This window comes from Python bivittatus, unplaced genomic scaffold, assembly GCF_059951505.1.
Source record: "Python bivittatus isolate LINGU-HERP-01145 unplaced genomic scaffold, Pbiv_v1 ctg000020_np1212, whole genome shotgun sequence".
Lineage (NCBI taxonomy): Eukaryota > Metazoa > Chordata > Lepidosauria > Squamata > Pythonidae > Python > Python bivittatus.
The window spans coordinates 226,541-252,631 of NW_028277030.1; the positions used below are offsets into that span (position 1 = coordinate 226,541).

At 37.4% G+C, this 26,091-nt stretch overlaps 1 protein-coding gene across 2 annotated transcripts in view; it reads right to left on the reverse strand.

Annotated features, from left to right (window-relative positions):
* Nucleotides 1-594: 594 nt before the first annotated feature.
* Nucleotides 595-26,091, reverse strand: part of TRPM8 (transient receptor potential cation channel subfamily M member 8) — an 87,303-nt gene continuing 61,806 nt past the window's right edge. For both annotated transcript variants that reach the window (XM_088132837.1, XM_088132834.1), the window contains exons 18-24: nt 25,914-26,055; nt 11,989-12,160; nt 9,027-9,204; nt 7,930-8,120; nt 6,838-6,937; nt 5,446-5,479; nt 595-2,759 (exon numbers count right to left, since the gene is read on the reverse strand). In XM_088132837.1, coding sequence (XP_087988963.1) covers nt 2,709-2,759; nt 5,446-5,479; nt 6,838-6,937; nt 7,930-8,120; nt 9,027-9,204; nt 11,989-12,160; nt 25,914-26,055 — 868 coding nt within the window. In that variant the 3' untranslated portion in view covers nt 595-2,708. The remainder of the gene's footprint in view (nt 2,760-5,445; nt 5,480-6,837; nt 6,938-7,929; nt 8,121-9,026; nt 9,205-11,988; nt 12,161-25,913; nt 26,056-26,091) is intronic.

A 26,091-nucleotide genomic window follows, 5' to 3' on the forward strand; every position in this document is an offset into this window, starting at 1 on the left:
CTGATGTACTTGTATAGGGCCTAGATGATCTTCCATTATGGAAACAATTTATTTATGTTTATTAGATTTGCATGTAAAACTGCCCAAACTCACTGTAGCAGAGATCTCTGGAGCTGACTGTGAGGCTGAGAAAGAAATGGGAGTACCTCAAAATATTAACAAGTGGATGGATATTTCAGGGTCAGTCTTATCTGGGAAAAGGACCGGTAGCCCTTTGGTGTTGCATTCCAGGAAAATGAGGTTCAAACAGTTGTCAGAGACCTCACCTTAATGAATTTACTAGGAAATGGGAGCTAAAGTTTTGACTGACTCAGTTTCCAAGGGTTTATATATTAACTCCTACCTTCTTGACAATACAGTAAATCTAACTAATGAGACTTATCATGCATCTTTCTGCTGTTAAGGGTTTAACATTCATTTCCAACTTTTTCTTGCAAAGTCAAATCTCTTAAGTCAAACATTGTTGATCTTTTCATTTTACTAATCAGAAATCTCTTTTCAACTGCTGGTTAGTTAGAATGGTTTAAAATTTCATGTCTTAATCCAGCTACTTATAATAATGACAAAAAGCAGTTGTTAATTGTGGTTAATTCATTCTGATCCACTTTATTATTTTTTAAATATATTTAATGGTAACAGTTACAACCAGTAAGGAAACATATTGATAAAACTTCTTTACAGTACAGACATACAACATTGGAAGCATATTTAGATGTATCTGTGGACATTTTTTAAGCAATTAATTTATATCCCAGCTTTCAGGAGCTCAAGGATTACATAGCAGTGTTCCTGTTTATTTTGAAATGTATTTTAATAATATTTCACTGTGTCCTATGATTAACAAAGAACAATAAGAAAAAAGCGGAACAGGGCCCTGAAAATCAAAACAGAAGAAAAAAATCAAGTCATAAAGCTGAATGATAACATAGTAAACTAAAAACAATTAAGTTCTGTGCTTTTAAAACATCTGAGAATCTAAAAGTGGTGTTTTCCAGGCACTGAAAAAAGCCATAAAATGAATCCAGTTTAATTTCTCAGGTAAGAGCATTCCACAAACATCTGCTATATGTCATTTTGCTATTAACATTATTCTGCCTCATTTGTTCATCTAATATTTTCTGTTCTTTCCAGTTGAAGTTAAAACAAACAAAGTATCAGCAACCTTCATTAATGTTACTTCCCTAATTCTCAAATTGATCAACATTTAATTTCTGCCTCTTAAGAAAATTTCAGCAGGTACAAGGGAGGCATTTAAACTTCTTTTGGTGTAAGTATATATATTTCTTTTTTTAAAAAAACCGTAACCCTAACCCTCAGAATGCAAAGTTAGGGTAAATATTTAAGTGACTCAAGACTTATGTATCACTGCCCCTCCCCCATTAGAAACTGGACCCTGCCATTTCCAGGGGAAAGAACTGAATGCTCAGGGTGAAGAAACCCAAAACAAGGAGGAGCCAGGCTACTTCCCACTTATGTCAATTATCTTCCTTATTAGCTCTTCTTGCCAAAGTCCTGCGCAAAGGTAGAGCTTCTCTCTCCCTAGTTAGGAGTTATCTTTTGACCCCCAAAAGCTATACTCCTGATTTCTAGTTATCTCCTCATCGCTTATAAACTGCACACCAAAAGAAATCTAGTAACAAAATCTAGGGGAAATTTCCATCATTCAGAGAATGTTTAGGAAAAGCTATGGCTTATTTTAATTTTTTTGCCAGTGTTTTATACTCATACAAACAACTACTGTGGAAAAGGAAAAGAAGCAGAAGCTTTATTAATCTAGCCAAAACTTAGAAGGATTTTCACTTAGAGACTTTCCACCTGCAAGACCACAGCAACTGGCATGATCCTTTGGGGATTTCATGCCGAGCCAATTAACCTCAGTTCAAATGTTGCAAAAGCAGTTTAGCAAAATTTCTCTGAAGCTTTGGCAGGAAACTACACTTCCTTTCTCCAGACTCCTGAGATTTTCTGCCATTCATCATTTGTTTCTGGCTGCTCAGGGGGTAGTTTTGCCTGATCCTGCAGAGCAGCCTGTTTGTTACTCTGTTTACTTTTTTCCTCTATCATGAAAAGCAAATATAGTCAGGAGAAGTTATGCCAGCTAACTTCTCCACTGATCACTTGGAGGCAGCCCTGGCTAGAAGCTGAGAGTACTTCACCAATGCTTCTTAGGGTGTGGGGGGAGGGTAGCCCAAAACTTCTATCACAGGGACAGATTGTAAGAGGCATGTCATTTCCTAACAGGGAATGATTATTTCTGAATAATGCCCCCCATTTTAAAAAATAGCAATAGTGTCAAGTTTTTGAGCAGAAGCTTGCTGCAGAAGATACTTCGTGCTGCAGGTATCTTCAGCATCTTTTACTCATGCACTTTCATTTACAATGGAATTATGTCTGATATGGAAACATTGTCAATAAAGGACCTCCAGGATGATTGTGAAGGCATGAGATGTAAATAGCTATAAGCTTACTCAAATATCAGAAGCAAATATAAATCAACAGCCAAGTTTAGAAAACATCAGTATTTCCCATCTTTAATATTATATTATACTGAAAGACTGTCCTGAAACAAATAATATAGACAACCTTACAATTTCCTTGTAAAATAAATACGACTGTAAAGAAAAAACTAAAGTGTCAGATTTAGCCCATGAGCTATTGTTTATTCATTGATGTAGATACCAGATGACATATCCTCTTGGATGCAATTTTCATCTTAATTTGTTAGTGATATCTTTCAGAAGAGACTTCAAATCATTCAGCTTAAAAAACAATAACAACAATTTTGTAACAGGTTAATTTGAAATTAGAACATTACATTTCAGGCACAAGACTGATCTTGACTATTATACTGAATCATAGAAAAGTTTTTCCTTAAGCAAATCCATTAACAATACACTCCCAAATGCATTTACTCAAAGGCAAAGCCCAAAAAGTTCAACTGAACTTGCTCCCAGGGAAGGGTAGATTGGCTTGCAGTATTAATTGAAACCTTATATACCTCAGTTGCTCTCCGTAGTTTGCAACCAAGTTCATTAACATTTGCTGGCTGGGAAATCTGAATGCACCTAAATTTAGCTTTAGCTTCAATAAGCTGTCTTCAGAATTCAAAAAGTGAAGAATTAAGCATAAAAGAATAGGAGCTTGCCAAAGATTCAATAAGATTCTTGTAAAATGTTTTAATAACTCTGTCTCTTATATCAATAATGATGATAATAGTAATGACTATAATAAGCCATTTATAAAGTCAATACAAGTAGATTGTGATTGTAACAACCCACTGAAACAACCTAAGAAGGGATTTTTTTCATGAATGTAAATTATAAAGGCACCAATCATAAATTAAAAAGAAATGTTAGTACACAAATCAAATAAAAATGTACAGTAAAACATATGATTAAAAAAATCAAAGAAAGCTTTTATGTTGTAAATACAAAAGTACATTGAGGCTGCACATTTAAGTGGTACATGCTAAAATGAGAAAAAGGAATCAAGAAGCATAAAGAATTTCCTTAAACAATAAGGAAATATGAAACAAATAATGAGATAATGAATTTTTAAATGGCAGTGCTCCAGATATGGATGGCTTTGGACGTAAATACTGTAATTCTTTTTTAAAGAATGAGTACCCTATTTATTCCAATTATATAACCGGAGCAAAAATTCCTGGTTCCTGGAAGCAGATTCAAGTTTGGATTATTTAACAAATCTTAAATAATTATATTTATTTGGATTAATCAGGGTTCATTTCTAAAATATCCAATTAAAAGAATATTGAATATTGTACATTATGCTAAATATACCAAAATATAATTAGCTTTGCTATCTTAAATTTTTAAAAATAATTGAACAGAACAGAAGGTAAAAATTGCTATTGGAAATGGTATTTGGGTCATTTCTACAGTTAATCACCAGCACAACTAGCATCCATGGATCAGATTCTGTATTTTTTTCAGATATACAGATATATAAACAAGGGTGTGAACTCTCATGTAATTTGTTCAATCTTATTATAGAAGTATTAACACAAAATATTAGGAAAATAAGAGCATCCAACCTCTAACTAGAAAAACAGTATCAATCAGTATGCAGACAATATTTTTTAAGAAATCAAAGTAGAGACAAAGCTCAATTGGAGTTTGAGTTAAATAACTGACGAGCAGTGCAGGCTTAGATATTAACTTAGATAAAGAATCACAGAGATGCTTCATGAAATTCATATCAGTCAAGCTGGAGTTAGATATCTAGGATAATTATTACAGAGGATTGGCACCAAATAGTGTGTGTGTGTGTGTGTGTGTGTGTGTGTAAATAAATAAAAATAAATGCCCTTTGTCTAAACAGTAAAAATAAAACTCAAGTCTGGCAACATCTTTTATTATCATTACTTGTCAGAATATCAGTTCTTTCAATAATCTTGCTTTTTGTTCCAAAAATTCTAAATTCTGTGGCTTCATATTTCATACATAACAAAGATTTTTTTTACACTATAGGTATTATAAAAAGACTAGAATTAGGCAAGATGTGTAGTGTAAACAAAAGGAATATGGAGGTTTAGGCATACTAAATTTAAAATATTTGATATTTTTAAAATCAAAACATTTGATTCCTTTCAAATTGGTACATATATAGTATAATAATTTTTGGCAAGAATGCCTGATTAGTCAGTATTTTGGACAAAGAAGAAACTGGTTGAAGAAACTGGGGAAATCAATAAATCTTTCATTCTTGTTGATAAATCCTGCTATATTTCTTAATACAGTTAAACTGATGCAGGAAAAAACAGCTATGTTTGTTTGATCTGGAAAGCAGTACATATCTTTTGTTGTGCCAATGCTAGGAATTTGCTTTGGCTGAAAAATTATTGAAGCAACAAACAGTTTTGAAAAAAATCAACATAGTCAATTTTAGTCTCCATTTAGTAATTATATTAATTCTTCTAATAAGGCAATCCTCGTCTCCACAAATGTCACTTTGGATCGAAATACTGAATATGAATCCTAACTCCCTTTTATGTATATTCCCAATTAGGTTTGCCCCCCTTCTTTTTTTGTGGTTTTTGTCTTGAGTTATTTTTCTTTTCAACTCTGTAACTTCTATATTTAATTTTTATTTATTCATTATACAGAGAAACAAAAATACATTTTAAAACATTTATTCAAATTATACAATGATGACTTTTAAAATCAAAAAGTAATGTAAAAATGAATCTTAAAATATTCAAATGTAATATAAACTTTAAATTTTAAAAATAGTTCACTATGCATTTCAGCAATAAACATGCAACAAAGCCTCAGTTATCCATGAACGAATAAAAACTGAAAGCAAAAATATTCTAATTTTTAAAATTATTGTTGCATACTTGGAAATACTTTTGCAATGCTTATGGGTATTTCAAAACTCAAGCATAAACAGTGCTTTTGCCTCCCCGCCTCCCCAAAACCATACCTTAGTATCCAGTTGCCTAAATTGTTGGGCCATTCTGTGGAAAGAAATATAGCAGTGAGGAAGGTAGTTCTGGTTTTAATTCTGATCACAAAACAATTTCTCAGAAGAAGCATAACTGGAGGTAATAAAGATCTTTGTATTTATCATAGTCATCAAATTAGGTAGTTTCTCTAAATGAAATGCAGGTAGTCCCAGGGTTAAGAATGCCCAGTGTAAGGATGATCCATAATTAAGAACAGAGCCTACTGTAGCAAAATTCAAGTTAAATGCGCAATGATTCGAGTTAAACACACAATGGTTTGAGTTCATTACACAATATTATACACAATACTATTTATACTACTTATAATACTACTTATACAATTATTATATTATTGTATAATATTGTTCTGGCTTACATACAAATTTGACTTAAGGACAGACTTTGGAAATGGAACTCATTCTTAAACTTGGGATTACCTGTACAATGGAAAAAGGAATCCAGTACAATTTCAGGAACTAAATTGAAATTAATTAATTAATAGGAATCATAGGTGAATCATATGTACTTTTCTGTGCATCATATAACCACCCAGAAGTTTTACATTTCAATTAGGCAAAAGATTGTTGGCTTTTGTAGTAATGCACCTATACAAATAGGTAATGTTACCATGTTATTACTCTCCAATGCCATGAAAGAAGTATAAGACAATACAGATTGATCATGCATTTCAAGAGAGGGATGCCTTTCCTTTCTATAATTATTTTCAGTGTTAAAAAAAATATCTTACAGCTATCCTGAATTCCAGGGATGTAAAGATTCAGCAGGAATCTTTACTCCCCAGTTTTTATAACAAGTTCCATTCCACAGAGTCATTGTACCATGTACTAGAATTTGTACCAGGTACAAAGAAAGGGTTCAGATGCAAGGCATTTGTGATCAGTTATGGGCCTCTTTAATTTTGCTTTTATGCTTACATTCTTAGATCACAAACTGCAATTTTTAATATAGCAGACCGAAATCCAGCAGGGGCATCTGCAGTAATGTATGAATAAAAAGCATGATGACCATCTTCATATTCCAATGATTTTCTTAACATTGGAACCTCCTTCCAATGTTAAGTAAAATTAATTTCACTTTTTAATAATAATTTTTTTTTGAAATGTTTAAATGTTTAAACATCTAAAATGGCATTTTGGTATATGAGACTTTAAAAATTGCCATGTACTACAAATCCCCTAACTGTTCATCCATCTTTCTTCAAAGCCGAATCAATATACAGTATTTGAATCAACGAAGTTTTTATAACTATTAAAATCTGTCAATAAACATATTACATATTCTCAACTTTGGATTTTAAAGCATAATGGAAACTGAATAAACAAACACACAAAGAAAGTAAGCTGACATACTCTTCGGATAAGTCACTGGGCTTGGTATTAATTTTCACGAGGTAATTTTCTTTCATGACAGCTTCCCATGCCAAAGTTTCATTATCTTCATTTCTTGAACCTTCAAAATACAAAATCCATACCACAAGGCACTAGTAGAGTCTTTATTGACAAAAGAAACACAGATGGTAGGGATATAATTTAAAAGGGTAATTGAGACTTGTTTCAGCTGTACACTATGATGGTATGCATGCTTATTCAAAAGGAAGGTGTTACTACTTCTAATTGTCTGAGGGATTGTACACTTAACACAGCTTTACCTACACACAAACACACACATCCTCCATACAGCTCCTTTAGATTATTCTGTGTTCATTCGTAGAAAGTATACCAGATATACTGACTGTTGCGCCTCTGAATTGGGTAGCTAGCAAGGGACAAAAAGGAGACTTCTCCTGGTGCTCTAGGCTATATAACAGAAGACCCTAACCCTTGTGATATGTGGTGTAAAAGCCCAGAATGGGATAACCTGATCAAGAGCTGATTCCAAGTAAGCACTAATATATTATAGGCAAATAAATGCTATGTAAGCTGCCTTGCCATACATTGAGAGAAACCATACCATTTAGAGAAAACGGCAGAATGCAGAATTGTTATATGGAATCACCCAAAGCTGATAGGATAATATTGTTATATTAACATCCTGTAGATCAATAGATTCAAACCATAAATGCTGCTTTAGTGGCAGGATAATGGTAGCAACTAAAAGCAACCGAAAGTGAGATAAATTTGGGAAATAATTCAAATATCCAACATCTGCAGTCTTTGTCCTTCTTATGAGTGACTAAACACTGCAAATATATCCTGGGAGTGCAGTCCCAAAAGGCATCCATTCAATTATCCTGCAGAGGAGACAGACCCCTGACTATAATTCTCACAGTGCCTTAGACCAAAAATAACAGCTGAATAGAGGGTTAGCCCAGGTATTCTTATAATAAAAGTATAGCGATATAACAATTATCTGAGAAATCTCAATCATTTTCTTTAATAAAATGAATACCTCTTTATTTTGCTTCCCTTTCCACCATTTAGTATCCAGTTAAAATAACTTACAGCAAATGGATGGTTCTCTATATTCATTTTTACAACAGCATTTAAAAAGTTTCCTCATCACCATGTAGATATAGGCAAAGATGACAAAAGGAAATGGTATAGCTAAACGGCTGCAGTACTCTTGAACCAAGAAGTAACGCTGGAACTTCCATACTTGGTCATTATTCTCCTGAACTGATCCAACAGTATATCTAAAGGAAAGATTAACACACAAGGGGATTAATCCCATATTCTTTTTTTTTTTTTTATGACTGCTTTAATGTTCTTTCACCCAGGCCTTTGGTGAGGGACAGTGAGACCCCTTGCTTCTTTCTATCTAGTCTGTCATGCTTGCCATCTTTTATTAATATTATTGTAATTTCTTTCTTTCATTATGAGCCACCCAGAGTTGTTGGGAGTCGGGCAGCATAAAAGTTTAATAAAATATTATTACTTTATTAATAATAAAAGGAAATAGAAACAAGAAAATACCTCATGTATGATATTTAAACTCTTTCTTCCATATATTTTATTACATTAGCATAAACACATAGTTCACATTTAATTTGCATAACACAACACTAACAACACATTTCCTACTATATCAAATGTGGGTTTTCTAAAAGTTTATTTAAAAAAACTAAAAAAAGCTAAAAGTGAGTTTTCCTGTTTATATTAACTTTCTAGGACTTTTGTAATATCCATTTATCTTGTATTTATGTTGATTATCTTCTCCTTTAATTTGGTACTTCTGTACAAAGTACAGGAGTCAGGCAAGTAACTACTGTATTTTAAAATGGGGTGAGATTTATTTTGAAATTTGATACTTCTGATACTACTTTACTAATTAAAATTGCTCCATTGCTCTTTTTATTGTTCTATTTATGTCCCAGTACTAGTATGCAGCAAAAAGATGAATATAATAACTTGATTTGAAATTATGCTTCCCATATCAGCAAAACCTGTTGCTGGTTAGAGTGATCTAATCTAGTTTATTCACTTAAAATAAACAAACAAATAAATTATAGAGCAATGGAGGTCAGCTTGAGGAAGACTTTAAAAGTCGACAATGGAAATGGAAATCTTGGAAACAGGAAGTACTCCAAGCTGATACATACCCAAACATGGCTATTAATAAATTAACTAAGAGGATATTGGTGGACAGCATGTAGATGCACACTAATGGAATAGTAATCCACTCGGGGAAGCGAGGGAGGTTATTGGAATCCACTTCAACACACAGAGGCTTGGATTCATTTCCAAGGAAGGTACAGTGATCAAAATCATATGTTGTACCTATCATAAAAGGAAGAAATAGAAAACGATACTAAAATATCAGAAGAACTGTTATATTTTGATACAAATTTATTGATGTGTGGGCAGTACATGTTTTTAGCACCACCAGAAGCACAGCAATAGTAATTTTTTGTATTAAATTTGTACTGCACTAAATCATTCAGACTCCTGGAAGCTTACAACAAAATACAATGCTATTAAAAACATCCAGGAAAACAACCCAAATGTAATAAAGCATTCACAATAATAAAAGAGGAAAAAATAATAAACGATTGAGATTTTAATCCAGAATCTCCATAACCAGCAGCATCCACTAGGGTAGTCAAATGAGTCAGCATGATATCATGATATCTTCTGTCCCTTCTGTACACATATCATTATATCACACACACACACTTTCAAAAGAGATGGAGTTTGCAGCAAAGTGGTATAACAGTTTATTGCGTTTGGAGATAACAACATTCTATTCTATACATGGGGATATTTGTGAAATTTATGAAAAAGTTTAAGTATTCGGTGTTATTTTTACTACTGTTTTTATTCAATATTCAGCATAAAAATGGTTAGTCATTGTGTTGGGATCCTGGTTTATACAGGAAACATGATCAAATAGAAGAGGAGAGTTTGGTTTACTGAAGAAATTTTACCTATCCTCTAACTTAAAAAATGTTACTTTACTTAAGAAAAAAATTACTGAGTGCCTACCAATGTGGCTTTCTTGATCACCTCCATACTAATTAGGTATAGCTCTAGGCAACCAAGATCAAGGGCACATGCCCTGTCAAGTGTTCTGGTTTAGATGCACTTCAGCTGCCCCACTTGTCTTCTGTGGGGGAAGGCAAAGAGCAATGAAAATGCTTTGTGCAAAGCAAAGTATCCTTCTCCCAATCCTGTATCATCTGCAGCTCCCTGCTCTGGTTCCAAGACTGTTCTCCAGCATTCCCCTTTTCCCGCCTGAGCACAACTGGCACAACTACTTGGGCAATTCTGTTGGGGCCAATCCACACTTTTCCTAATGGAGGAAGTGACAAGGTAGCTGAGCCTCTTAGCTCAGAACAAAGAAAGATGTCTGTGTATCAAAAAAGGACAAAAACACTTTGGGCACTAACTTGCACTGAGAGCTTTGGTTCCCTCTTTCTGTTTCTCCTTGCAACAGAGAATAGACCAGGAGCAACTTATCCATTAGGCACAGTGATCAGGAGCCACAAAAAACTTTTTTTTTTAATCAGAAAGCGTAAAAATTTAGTAGAAGTTCTAACTCCCATAAAAGGAAAAGACAGATTCAAGCAATGAAAATAAGTCACAACCTTTGTCCAAGGATCTTGAGATCACAGTCCTTGAGGCTGAGTAGTGTAAATTTACTGACTTACCCATGTACCCACTTACCCATGTGAAAGGTAAAGAAATGCCAGGCTTTTTGAAAAACACCCTGAGGATAAACCTCCAGCTGTGATTTAGATGCAGGCTTGAAGCTGGCTCTGTAAAAGCCTCTACTTGAAAACATCATTTCTGCCTTGCATATAACTATACTTAGATTCATAAACTTACATTGATTTTCCTTTATCAGCCTTCTCAAGTTGACTTCTGGAATGTCATAGCCTGCTTTGTGAATGAATGGACAGTGTATGCCTACAGGAAACAGGCAGAGGTAGGACTGCATTCATGGTCTGCAGGAGTTTGGCTGTGTCCTGGGATGGATTAGGTAGTGTATTGAGCTCAACAGCTACATCACACTTGAGAAAATCCCTATCTTCTCCCCTCCCCTTCCCCAGGTGATTTCTATGTATTGACCTGTCCTCTTCCCAGGTTCACGGACTTCCATGTGCTGGGAAACATCATTTATAAAATTCCTGGAATTAATTGTAACTCTGAAAGATTTATACAAGTAGAAAACTGTACGCTGCAGCCCATTTAGCACATAGATTGCCGCAGAAATGGGAACAGTAACAGGACAGATATTTATCCCTTCAACACTTGAGTCTTTCACCTGAAAAAGCCTGTAGCATCCTAGTGATTCATTATCATGTGATGCAATTAGGGCAGAGCTTTGAGGCAGAAGTCAAGGGCTCCCTCAGCAGTATTAGCATGAAAGCTCCCAGGCTTAGCATATTTTCAACCAAAGGAAATAATAGACACTGCATCCAAGATCATCTTCCACAGCCCTGCCTATCTGTGATTCCTGTTCCTGTTCAAATTGATGAAGAGGGGTTGCCCTAAGGCTGCTAAGGCTGCTGCTAACTGACAGACTTTGTTTATCATTCACACTACTGCATCTAGTTACTGAATCAGCAGTTCACATAACAGTTGAACTTCACAATTAAATTTTAATCTTTAAAGAGAGTGTAACATTTGGCTTCATTATAGCTGAGGCTGTCCAAATCTTGAGAGGTTTAGCAAATTTCAGCCATTTAAAAATCTTATTTTAAAAAGTTTTAATTGTTACGCCTATACAGTACCATTTTGCAATCTGAAAAAAGTTGTTCATTCCTGATCCAGTCATTCAGCATATTTTTCTGTCAGTGATACTACCACTGTCAGTGATACTACCAACATGAAAGGCCTTTCTGAATTATACATTTATTTACATAGTTTTCATTCTAGCTTTCCATAATTCAAAACTATTACCAAGCACAATGATAGTTTTTCAGAAGAAAATGAAATGACCCCCTGCTTCCATCCCCTCCCCATCAAGCAAACCACAAGGACAAAAGGAAATAGGTGTACAGTAACTGCTTCGCAACTACTCCAACCCCTCACTGATTAATACTATAGTTCAATGGATACCATCAATATCAGAAGGATAGTGGCCAAACATTGCAAGGTAAGGCTCATAGATGACTGATCGGAATATCCATTCCCAACGCTGTTCATTCTTTCGTAGGATCCCTTGTCTGGCTACACCGAAAGCCACCATCCACACAGCAAAGAGGAACAAGAAGAAGAAGACATCTATCAGCTGCAAAAGGGAATATTTAAAATATAAACAGAAATATCATGTGGTCTTTGCTAAAAATCTCAAAATTGTATTTTAGGCTAAGGGGAAAAGTTTTATGCCAAAAATAGACAAATACACTATTCTTTACAAAATCAATATTTATACTCTGGAATCAGTCTGAAAATGGACTGAATAAGCTATATAACAAGAATGTTTATTTTAAAACATTGAACACTGAAGCTGTTCAAATAGGTTTTGTAGAATTTCTCAATCAACACAAGTTATTGGCACTTAGAGAACAGCTACAGAATACTTCTGATATGAAGACAAAAAGATGGTTCAGATTTATGCAATTTGTTAGAGCAGCCAGGCCTTCTCCCAAGAACACATGGCTACCATAGGCCAAGTGTACTTAGCAATCATTACACTGGGTGTGAGCAGCCTTTACAATTTCAAGTGGGTCAGCCAACAAAGTCCATTCTTAACATCTGGAAGGCTGAGAGTTGTTATGAGTGGGGTAATAATACAAAAATATCTGAAACTGGGATTTTATTAAGGCTGCATAAACACTGAACCCAGAGCACATCAGGATAATTCACTGTAGTTTTGTTTTAGTCAAGGTGGGATAGATGGTTCTACTTTCCTCTGTCCTTAATTTAAAATCCGTCAGGAGCTCTGCTTTTCATACATATAATTGGAAATATAGTTTCCAAAACAGTGGATATAATTGTCTTATTTTCTTCTAAGACCTAATTTTGAATATTGTATCTCATTCTGGTAAGATTCAGGAAACTGGAAGGAAGATCAAGAGAGCAGAACCTAAAATGGGAATATTTAGCTTTGAGAATGAAGAATAAGGAGGGAATATGGCAGCATTCTTCAAAAAGGATGTTAAAAGAAAAAAAAAATCATTGCTCCATCATTTCCAGATTGTAGGAAGGCATACTCCAATCGAATATTAATGAATATTTTCTAACATTAAGAAAATGGAACCAAGCACCTAGAGAGATGGTGATATGAGCACACTAGATGTGTTCAAAGTGGTAGGCTGGGATGTTTTAATTTGAATTCATGCACTGAGCAGGACTTGATGGCTTAAGTTTCTACCTCCAACTCTATTATTTGATCCAATTTAATATCAATGCTGAAGACACTTTTAAGTATTTCGATTATTGCTCTCATAGAATACTTTTGAGGAAAGAGACTGGGAAAGAGGTAGAGTGCTCTGGCTTCAAATCAAATGATACCAATATTATATACACCCTGACCAGGAGTTGGCAGTAAATCATAACATTTCCTGTCTTTGCATAACTTAACTCTGCTCCAAGTTAGGACTTAATCTGTAATGTATAAAAGCATCTATAATGTATGGTATTCATATACCACCTCATAAGCAAAAAAATATTTCCAATATTTTAGAAATTACCCTTGAGCACAATATTTTTAAATACTTGGGATTTAATAAGAGAGTACTTACAGCAATACTTAGAGAAAACCTCAGTGTTATTTTTTACAAGGAACACATGGCTGGGATATAAATAAAGAGGGTAAATTTGTCCATCCCACAACTGGTCAGCAGTGGATCTTCTAGGGCTAAGGAAGTTGCTTTAACAAATTCCTTTAATCAGCAAAATATTAAAGTGAAGAAGGACCCAAAGGGTGAAATTTACCTTGTGAAAGGTAAACATAATAATATGGTTATACTTTGGCTTCCATTTACTATGTCAACTGAAACCTATACTATTTTTTTTATGCTATCTTCTCTTAAAATTGTCTAAATTGTCATAGACAGATTCTTATTGTGTTGCAGATGTCAGGTTAGATATAAATTTGGTTCAAAATATATTTTGTAAACAAAAACATAGATTGGTTACTAAGCTCTTTATTCAATTCTTTCTAATTGATATCTGGAGGAAAATTAATCCAACAACTAAGGAATAAATGTATTACCCTCCTAGATTTAAGACGTACTCTAGAATTGATTACGTACTAATTTCTCGTTCTCCAGATTTAACAATCATTTCAGCCAACATCAGGTCTATTACTCTATTTGACTATGCCCTAATATCTTTTTAATCTTCACAAATTTGAGACTGAACAAATTCATTTTAGATAAACCTGATATAATTGAGAGTATTAGAAATGCTATCTCACAATACTACCACCTTATCAACAAACCAAATAGCTCTGGGGCAATTATTTGGGAAATTGTGAAAGCTACTGTAATGGGCATCCCATTAAATTACTGTATTTATTAAAGAATATCCCTTACAGCATTTAAAAAGAGAAAGACGCATTGCTAAGCTTTCTTGTCAAATAATTAGAATCGGTTCATAAAGAATCTGGATTAAAATATATATATACAGTATACATATTTTATATATATATATATATATATATATATATATCATAAACAAGAAAATAATTCAAAGTACTTGATTCTGCACTGATTTAATGCAGAAATTTTATGAACCTAGGAAAAACAGCTCAAGACTAATAGCAAATAGATTAATGAAAGAGCAGAACGTAGAGCTGTATACTTGATTACGAATGCTAGTAGAACTAGAATAACTATAATTCTTTTGTTAATTTTTATTCCTTATTATTTTTATTCATCAGATTTATAATAGCCACCAATCTCATAGAAAAGTGACTCTAGGCAGCGCATAATAAAAAAACAATCATAAAATCAAAATATTAAAACAAGTACAATGAAAAACATCAACAATATTATTAACAGCAAGACAGTAGAGAAAATTGATGTTAAAAGCAAGGCAGCCATCTCATTAGATCACCATTTCCGTGAGATCCCCAAGCCTGCTAACACAGCCATATTCTGAGAGCCTTCCACAAGGATATCGAGGATGGGGCCAATTTCACCTCAGGAGGGATGATGTATATTCTTCAGATCCCATGGAATCCCTCAGATCCCGTAGAATTCCATAATTATGGAAATTAGTAATGATTTAAAAAAGTGTGTTTTTCACCATTATAAGACCATTAAGACCACCATAGAGAAGAGTTAAATTCTCCCTTCACAAAAGAGGCACAAGAAATTATCTCAAATTTGAGAAGTCATAAATCACCTGGCCCAGAGAACCTTGTTTTATAAGAAACTGGCAGATATCTTAATTCTAAAATTAGTGATTCTTTCAAACTTTATCTTAAGGGGAAACTTAATTCCAGGATCATGGATACATTCTAAATCAACCCTTTCATCCTGGAGAAGCCCTTGAAACAAATTTCAGGTCTCTGGGAACCCCTAAATAAAAATTAAATCTACAGCTCATGCTACAATGTTCATTTTTTTCCAATCATGTTGTTGTTCAGTTGTTAAGTCATGTCCGATTCTTCGTGACCCCATGAACCATATCGCGCCAGGCCTTCCTGTCCTTTACTGCCTCCCTGAGTTTGCTCAGTTTCAGTTCATTGCTTCAGTGATGCTATCTAACTATCTCATCCTCTGCTGTTCCCTTCTCCTTTTGCCTTCAATCTGTCCCAGCATCAGGGTCTTGCCCAAAGAATCCTCTCTTTGCATTAGGTGACCAAAGTATCTGAGCTTGAGCTTCATTATCAATCCTTCCAATGAGCAATCAGGGTTGATTTCCTTTAAGATTGACTGGTTTGACCTCCTAGCAGTCCAGGGGACTCTTAAGGGTCTTCTCCAGCACCACAGTTCAAAGGCATCAATTCTTCGGCGCTCAGCCTTCTTTATGGTCCAGCTCTCACAGCCATACATTACTACTGGAAAAACCATAGCTTTGATTATGCGGATCTTTGTCGGCAAGGTGACATCTCTGCTTTTTGATATGCCATCTAGGTTTGCCATAGCTTTCCTCCCAAGGAGCAAGCGTCTTTTAATTTCATGGCTGCAGTCTCCGTCTGCGGTGATCTTGGAGCCAAATAAATGAAGTCTGTTACTGCTTCCATTTCTACCCCTTCTATTTGCCAGGAATTGATGGGTCCAGATGCCATGATCTTCGTTTTTTTAATGTTGAGTTTCAAGCCAGCTTTCGCACTCTCCTCTTTCACCCTCATCAAGAGGCTCTTGAGTTCTTCTTCACTTTCTGCCATTAGGGTGGTATCGTCTGCATATCTGAGGTTATTGATGTTTCTTCCTGCAATCTTAATTCCGGCTTGTGATTCTTCCAGCCTGGCATTTCTCATGATGTACTCTGCATATAGGTTAAATAAGCAGGGTGACAGTATACAGCCTTGTCGTACACCCTTCCCTATTTTGAGCCAATCGGTTGTTCCATGACCGGTTCTAACTGTTGCTTCTTGGCCCGCATACAGATTTCCCAGGAGACAGGTAAGATGGTCTGGTACCCCCATTTCTTTAAGAATTTGCCACAGTTTGTTGTGATCCACACAATCGAAGGCTTTTGCATAGTCAATGAAGCAGAAGTCATGACCTCTCAACAAACCCTAGCATTCTGTGGAACTCACTTGAGAAAGGCTGTACTAGACTAGACTTTATTGGTCTTAAGACCATGGTTCTTAAGACCAATAAAGATAAAGAATTGGTAGAATCTTATCATTGGTTATGCTTATCATTGCTTATCAAGCCTTGCTCAACCAAGATTTAAAGATTTTTAGTGCCTGTTTGTCAAGAAGGCTAAATTCTTTTATAAAGTATTATATAAATTCTGACCAAGGAAGGCTCATTAAAGGCAGAGAGTCTGCAGATCCAATTTGTTGCATTTTGAATTGTCTGCATTATAGTAGAAATACCAAAACTCCCTTAATTATCCTCATTTTAGATATTTTTAAGGCCTTTGATAAATTGCCATGGGCTTATTTGATTCTTGACAGAATACCTTCAAATGGGATATGGATTTATTAACATCCTTAAACAAATGTATAGTAAATCTTTTGCAACAATCTAAGAAATTTTTTGGTTTACTGCATACTAGAGGTATAAATCAGGGATGCCAATTATCTCCTGTTATTTGCACTTGCCACTGAACCTGAACAGCTCAAGCTGTTGATGCAACCAGCTTAGATGAGGCCATTTCACTTACAATATCGAACATAAGATCAGCTTCTATGCAGATGATACTGCCCTAATATTAGCCAGTCCTTTCTCTGCTGTTCCTGCCATACAAGAGGAATTGGCAACATTTGGGGCTGTCGTGGGTTTAAAAATAAATTTCTCAAAATCCAAATTGGTGTATTCTAGAGTTGGGCCAAAACACACACACACACACTTTAGTGGCTGGATAGCATAGTGGTTAGACCACTGCTCTTTGATGCAGGAGATCAGGGTACAAATCTAGGCTGGTACCTACCTTAGCAGTAGGGTCCCTGGGGTAAAGACCCCCTAATGCTTCACCTGCCAAGAGTCATGCTTGCTCAGACATTGCCTGGATTAACAAGGTCTGTGCCAGATGTTGGGGAACCAGGACAATCTGATGATAAGTGGACTACTGGAACAAAGCATACATGGACGAAACAAGAGAACCTGGAACTGATGGAATGCTACTACAACAGCAGACCTAATGAGAGGGGATATATGAAATGTATGAGGGGACTATGGATGGACAGAAGACCTACAGTATATCCACACTAAACAACAAATAGCTAGTTACCAAATACTTCAACATAGTGAAGAGAAAGCTGCTCTCACAACTTGAGATAGACCAACTACACATTACATCCCAGACTCAAGAAGGTCTGGAAGAACAACTGAATGTGCAGCCAACACCTGAAGCTGGAATGTTGTTGCCACCCCCTCCATTACAGAGCACAGCAGCTGATATGAGGCATAAGATCATGAATAAACTAGCTACAGTCAACTCTTGAGACTGATTACCAAGGCTCAGTGGAGAAGTACCAACAGATAGTTATGCTATAAGATGCCAACAGAGCCCTCATGACAATCCCTACTACCACTATAACTCAAACCAATGAACTGGTATATGCTACAGCCACTGTAATCCTGGAGATGCTTGGCTATATGATCAAGAAGAACAGCAGTACCATGCCCCACCCCTGGGAAATGAGGCTACAATCAAGGCAACTTGGAGAGAAATTAGTCAGCTGCTGGAACTACATACAGAGCAGTGGTTCACATGGAACCATAATTAGGAGGCAAGGAAGACAGCAACATCCAAGTACCACTAAAGGATAAGACAGGTCCTGAAGAGCTAGCTCAATGGAAAGAACACAGTCCATGTCATCAACACGTACACCCTGCCAGTCATCTGATATCCTGCCGGTATAGTGAGCTGGCCAAAGGAGGATATGGAGGCTGCCAATGTGAAGACCTGGAAGCTCCTCACAATGTACAGAGGTTTCCACCCCAAGACCAACACCCAGAGGCTGTACACCAGCCAGAAAGAGGGCGGGTGGGGTCTGGTGAGTGTCAAAGCCACTGTCCTGGATGAAACCCAGAGCATCTAGGAGTACATCAGTAAGATGGCACCCAAAGATGAGCTGCTGAGAGAATGTTTGAGGCAGCAGCAGACATGGGAAGAAGTTCAAGCAGAGGAAGTGCCATGGCAAGACAAGACCCTGCATGGGATGTACCATCAAGAGATAGCTGAGGTGGCTGACATTGGGAAATCCTACCAGTGGCTGGAAAAGGCTGGAATAAAAGACAGCACTGGCACTGATCATAGTAGCACAAGAACAGGAACTAAGCACCAGATCCACAGAAGCAGGGGTCTACCACACTAGACAGGACCCAAGGTGCAGAGTGTGCAGAGAGGCCTCAGAGACAGTAGAATATATAGTGTCAGGGTATAAGATGCAGGCAGGAACAGCATACCCTGAAGGGCACAACCAAGTAGCTGGCATTGTGTACAGGAACATCTGCACAGTGTATGGGCTATACTCTCCCAAGTCTAGATGGGAGATTCCCCAGAAGGTCGTAGAGAATAATAGGGCTAAGATCCTGTGGAACTTCCAGATCCATGCAGACAGACAGGTACTGGCCAATCAACCAGACATCATGGTAGTAGACTGTCAGAAGCCTCACAATCAGTTAAATAGTTAATCTGCTTGCTTAGTTTCTGCCATTATGAGAAAGGGGGAAGGAAGAGCCATTAGGCGCAGGTGGACCATTATCTAGTTCCCAGGAATGCCCAAGGTTGTACCAGCCTGAGACATGGGAAGAATTGAGGACATGTGCGAGACGGATGATGGACTGGAAAGCAGGGTGCAGGAGGTTGGGGAGAAAAAGGGGTTTTGGCACACATGGGCTTTTAGTCTTGGCAATGGTCTAGAACTGTAGACTGCTTCTCAATAAAGAAATTCTTCTTTGAATCTACTCTGGGTTTCAATGAGATTTACTTTTATTGGGAATTGAGTTTGGCAGATTCTTACATAGACAAGGACAAGAAGGCAGCAGTGGTGATAGATGTAGCGGTGCCAAGTGACAGCAACATCAGGAAGAAGGAGTATGAGAAGCTGGAGAAGTACCAGGGCCTGAAGGAGGAACTAGAGAGGATGTGGAAAATCAAGGCCAAAGTGGTCCCAGTGGTGGTAAGAGCACTCAAGGCTGTGACTCCTAAGCTGAGAGAGGAGCTCCAACAGATCCCAGGAACAACATCAGAGTTCTCTGTCCAGAAGAGTACAGTGCTAAGAAGAGCTAAGATACTGTGCAGAACCCTCAAACTCCCAGGCCTCTGATAGAGGACCTGAGATTGAGGAAGACACATACCACCCATAGGGGTGGGAGGGGATTTTTTTTCACACACACACACACACACACACACACACACACACACACAGTATTTAAAAAAATATATTTCAGCTTGATAAATTGAATTTCATCCTAGTAAACTTAAAATGAAAATTTGGAAATGAGACAAATTAGAAATTATCATTTTCAAATGAATTGCTGCCTCTAAATTACAATTTTTAAATTAATTTCTAATCCCTAGAGTATTATTTCAATTTTATGTTTTACTAATTCATTTACCTTTGTCAACCCTATGAAAATGGCAGAAATTATTCCTTACCTTTATACACTCTAGGAAAAGACTGAGACTACAGACAGTCCCCTACTTACAAACAGGTTACGTTCCAAGAGGTTGTTTGTAAGTCTGTTTTGTTCGTAAGTCCAACCAAGTAAAAAGTACTGTAAAAAGTTAAAAAAAGAGGAGGAGGCAGGGCAGTGGCGTGGGCAGAGGAGCCCTCTCTTCTGCTGCTAATGTGAGGAGCAATAGCATGCAGGCTGTGGAGATCACAGTACGAGCTGGTGGGGTGCAGCATGCTCCATTGCTAGGCAAGGCAGGAAAGGCAGCGGTGGCTCCCTGGGTGAAGGGGGCAGTTGTGCGGGAGGCAATGTTCAGGGTGGCGGGGGAACTGGAGGAAGCAGAGGAGCGAGTGCAGGCGCAGCTTGTGTTGCAAACTGCTGGCTCTTGCAGGAAGAAGGCTAAAGACTGCAGCCTCCAACGTGGGCTGTAAATTCCAATGCAAACTTCCAACCACCCAGAAGCCGGGAGAAGGCAGGAAAGGGTTAGTTTCTGGCACGCCTCATGGGGAGGTTGGAGATTTGTGTTGGAGTTCCTGGAAAGGGTTAGTTTAGTGGGTGAGGCAGGAGAGGCAATGGTGGCTCCCTGGGTGAAAGGGGCAGCTGTGCAGGAGGTGCTGTTCAAGGTGGTGGCAGAACTGGAGGAAGCAGAGGGACAAACGCAAGCACAGCATGCACTCTGCAGCTCGTGTTGCAAACTTCTAGCTACTGCAGGAGGAAGGCTGAAGATTGCAGCCTCCAACACGGGCTGTAAACTCCAATGCAAACCTCCAACCTCCTGGAAGGCAGGAGGTTGGAAAGGGTTAGTTTCTAGTGTGTTGCATATGGGAGGTTGGAGGTTTGCATTGGAGTTCCTGGAAAGGGTTAGTTTAGTGGGTGAGGCAGGAGATGCAGCGGTGGCTCCCTGGGTGAAGGGAGTAGCTGTGCAGGAGCCACCACCGCCTTTCCTGCCTCACCAGGTGATGGGGTACGCTGCGTCCCATCGGCTCTTCCCTTCGCCCAGGGAGTCATCACCGCCTCTCCTGCCTTACCCAGTAAACTAACCCTTTCCAGAAACTCCAACTCCAATGCAAACTTCCAACCTCCTTCTGGCACACCAGAAACTAACCATTTCCTGCCTTCTCCTGGCTTCTGAGTCCATCTTGTTCATATCGGTGAAAGTTTGCAACTTGAAAGTTCATAAGTAGAGGACTGTCTGTATGTAATAAAGCAGTATAATTTTAAAAAATCTCAGAATAGGTTTGAAATTCCAAATTAAACTTTTTATTATGAGACTTTCCATTTATGAAATACTGCATGGATATTATCATAAGCAGAAACCAAAATGGATTGAAATGGAGGCTCCAGAACTATACCCCTGGGATATTAAAAACTTCTCATTTCTACCAGACCCTGTTTAAAGCTGATCATAATCCTTTATGAAGTGCTAATTTGAAAATATGGACAAAATGGTTCCTTTCTCCTCTTATTTTTAGTCATCCTAAATTCCCTACATCTGTTTCTTTATTTTACAAGCGAGGGGCCAATAGGCAATATAGTCTGAAGGACTTCTATTACTCCAGCAATCCAATTAATTTGGAGTTAACAACTGATAAACTAACTCTTCTAAAATGTGCTTGGCTGCTTCATTTTACAGTTTAGATATTTCCATTTTAATTCAGTAATAAAGGCCCAAGCAAACAGATCCTTGATAAATTTGAACCATTGCTATTGAATTTTCCAGATTCATCTAAAGGCCTTATTTTTAAATTATGTAATATTATTATGGAACAATGCATTGGCCCTTAATTGGTTTGAAAATGGCTTGAGAAAAGGATTTCCAGCAAGAGATTAAGAATAAAATAAAGAATGGAAATGGACACCAGTGGCATCTTTGGCCCAAATTAAAGAAAATTGTTTTGTGGATTGTATAGGGCTCCTTATATATTAGCATGTATGAGCAAGGAGAGTGCCTCTTTATGTTGGAATTGTTGTGAGGAAAAGGGCACATCTTTGCATCTGTGGTAGCCTTGCCCCTTGTCTTTTCCTTTTGATCTGAATGAGGAATGTGTTTAGAAATATGGGAATCCCAAAACATCTCATTGACCTCATGAGAATATGGGTCAGGAAGCCACAGTATGGACAGAACATGGTGAAACAGACTGGCTCCAGGTTGGCAAAGGAGGGAGACAAGGCTGTATACCCTCCTCTTATTTAATTAATGAATATATATTAAAGAAAGCTAGATTGGAAGAAGATGAACATGGTTTTAAAATTGGAGGAAGCTGCACTACTCTGATGACATTATGCTAATAGCTGAAAATGCAAAATTGAATATAAAAAAGACCAAACTAATGACAACAGGTACAACAACCAGCCTTAATGTATTCATTATGTTAAGATTGTTAAGACTGACCATCAACAGTAAAGAAACAAGCAGGCAAGAAAGACACTGCAGACTAGCATTTGGCAGAACAGTCATGAAGGCCTTGGAAACAATCTTCAAATGCTGTGATGTTGTCTATACCTACAAAGATCAGAATAGTGCAAGCAATTGTATTCCCTGTGACACTCTAGGGAAGTGAAATCTGGACTTTGAAGAAGCAGAATAGGAAGAGTACTGACACTTTTGAACTTTGGTGTTGGAGAAGACTCCTGAGAATACTGTGAAGAGTCAAGAAAACAAATAAATTGAATAAATTGAACAAATTGACCCAGAGTTCTCACTAGAGGCACAAATGATCAGGCTCAAATTATCCTACTTGGGACACATTAAGTGAAGATCTAGCACTCTAGTGAAGGGTCTAATGCTGAGAAAGGTGGAAGGAAAGAGAAGAAGAGGATGACCAGCAGCAAGCTGGATGGATTCAGTTAGTGGTGATGAATGCCTCTTTGGAATGCCTGAAAGACCAGGTTAGGAACAGATTGGTCATTAAGAGCTGATGGCACATAATCAAACAATCAATCAATCAACCTCAGTTTGCATTGTTAAATATATTTCTAGGGTCCACTCCAGATATTCACTCTAAAATATTAATGGTATTTTTGTTGACTACTGCTAGAGTGTCCTTAGCTAAACACTGGGAAGATAAAATTGTGACACTGGACCTCTGGTTTCAGAAGGTCTAGCATTGTGATGGAAGGCATGAGTGGGAAGGTTCTGGAATGGAGCTTCAAGGTTGCCAGGAGAGGGGAGAGACATTCCAGGGGAAGCACCTTCTTCTCAGTCCCCAGCTGGAGTGTGGGAAAGCCAAGAGAATGAGACTGGCCCCTCCCTAGGGGCCTCATGGTTATAGTTACTGTTGTTGTATAGGTTTAGTCTGGCGAGATTCTGTCTATTAGGTGTAAGCTAATAAAAGAGCTAAACTGTTCTGGACTGTCTTGCTGTTGTTCTGGGGCTGAACCTGACATCAATCTCGCCAGACTCCTACTCCCATCAAGAGGGGGGAATTTTTAAGCATGGCAATGGATCCCCAGGGAGTTCCTTTGACACCTCAGCATTTGGCAGCGGCCTTACTAAAGCATCAACAAGTGAATGCGAAGAATGTGCATGCCCCAGAGTTGGTCCATGACTTCCATCATCGTTTCCCTGGCAAGCCGAAGCCTCACAAGCTGCCCAGTGCCCCAGAGGTTAAACAGCAAGCGGAGGGCATTGACAGCGCACTCGAGGAAGGTTTGGTGGGGGCCTTGGGATCGGAAAGGGCTGGCACGCAGAGTCCGCAGCCTTCAACTTCAAGATTGCATTTCCTGGGTGGGAGGGGGGCTGATTCTACTAATGCTGTAGCTGTTTTGCAGAGCCAATCACCTGAGCTGGGAGAGGCGCCAGGGAACACAGACAGGAGCTCAACACCTGAGCTTTCATCTCTATCGCCGCTGCCCAGCTCCCATGAGAACTCAGAGGGGGAGTTTGATTCTGAAGAGGGGGGTGATGTGATGGAAGGCATGAGTGGGGAAGGTTCTGGAATGGAGCTTCAAGTTTGCCAGGAGGGGGGAGACACATTCCAGGGGAATCACCTCCTCAGTTCCGAGCTGGACTGTGGGAAAGCCAAGAGAATGAGACTGGCACCTCCCTAGGGCCTCATGGTTATAGTTACTGTTGTTGTGGTATAGATTTAGTCTGGTGAGATTCTGTCTATTATGTGTAAGCTAATAAAGGAGCTAAACTGTTCTGGACTGTCTCACTGTTGTTCTTGGGCTGAACCTGACAAGCATATTGTCATAGCAGAGAAGTTGGCCTACATCCTTCAGTATTGTTCTGGTCAAGTTAAAGTTAAAGCCTTCTCTAATAAATGGCCAGATTATATAATAAATAGCCAGATTACATGATTTATGTAAATCAGGGGAATCATGACTATTTTATGCCAACCAAATATATTAACAGATAGGAAGAATATTAAGGAAATATTGTTTGATTATGTGATTTGCTTTTCTTGTGTTTTTATCCATATATGTATATTTGTGATTTTTTTAAAATAAAAAAAAATCAGTTGCATTATCTTTCATCATAGTCATCATCTTTATCTGTTTATCTTGTGATCATAAGCAAGTGTTTTTCAGAGCTAGATCTAGTCACCCAAGCTCTACAATCTCACCCAAGCTCTACAATCAGTGACAATCTAATGAAAATGACAGTACATTTGCAATAATTGCTCCACAGGTTCAGAGAAAGCATCATAACATTTTCTCTGGAGCAGAAGCTGAGCCCAAAGTTAGGTGGTGTAGCTGTTAAGACATTAGTTTAGGACTGAGGAGATCTACCTTCTGCAATAGAAGCTCACTTTTGGCCTCTCACTGTTTCTCAACCCAACCTTTCTTATAGGGTTGCTCTTATAGAGATAAAAATGAAGGGAGACAAAAAGATAAAAATGAAGGGAGATACCATGTAAACTATCTTGACCTCCTAGAGGAAATGCAGATATAAACTTAACAAGCAAATCAATTATCAGGTGACTAGAAATGAAGGCCTTTTCACACATGAAGTGAATCCTGATCTCAGATCAACATCTTTCTCTTAATTCCCATGAGGTTTTGGAAGATTTTGGGAATCTGAAGCTATTAACTTTCAAAGTAATAACAATCAAAGTTAATAGCTTCAGATTCCAAAACTTCATGAGAATTAAGAGAAAAATGTTGATCTGAGATCAGGATTCACTTCATGTGTGAAAAGGCCTTCATTTCTAGTCACCTGATAATTTCTTACTGTCTTCCTTTGGACGTGTTCCAGTTTGTCTGAATCTTTCCTATACTATAGTGACCAGAATTAGATACAAGATAGATAGATAGATATATATATATATATATATATATATATATATATAGGGTGTAACCAACATCAAATGCTGCATATGTCCCCCCACTTTCATATTCTCTCTCCCTTTCTCTGTCTCTTCTAATTCTCTATCTTGTTTTTTTTTAGAACAATTAATCAGCCTCTAATGTTTGAATAGAAACTAAAGGCAAAAACTATACAGAATGTTGTACTTTTATGCCCACATTTATTTATTTATTTATTATATTTATATCGCCGCCCAACTCAAACAATGTGACTCTGAGTGGCGTACAAAATCATGAAAAAAAAATACCAAAAAAAATACCCCTATCACTAAAGCAAACTAAAACAATTAAATGATGAGCAGGACTAAAATATAGCATAACTCACCAAATGGGAACTCTACTCATCCTGACCCAAGTGCCTGGGAAAAGAGCGGGGCCTTGACTGCCTTTCTAAAGGCCTCCAGAGTTTAAACTTTTCTTAAACAGAGTTTCAGTTTGAATGACGCACACATCTCATCTTGAATTAAACTTGTGTCTTACCATCCTTTGAAGCATAATTATCTTGGGACCGAGATTCCTGCTTACTGTGAAAATATGGATTAATCTTAGAGTAAAAATAATGTAATCCAGACAAAAAATTACTCTGCCAGAATACCAAGATGTTTCATTTGAAGAGTGGAGCCTGTGAAAAGAAGAGATACACATTAGTAGAAAACTC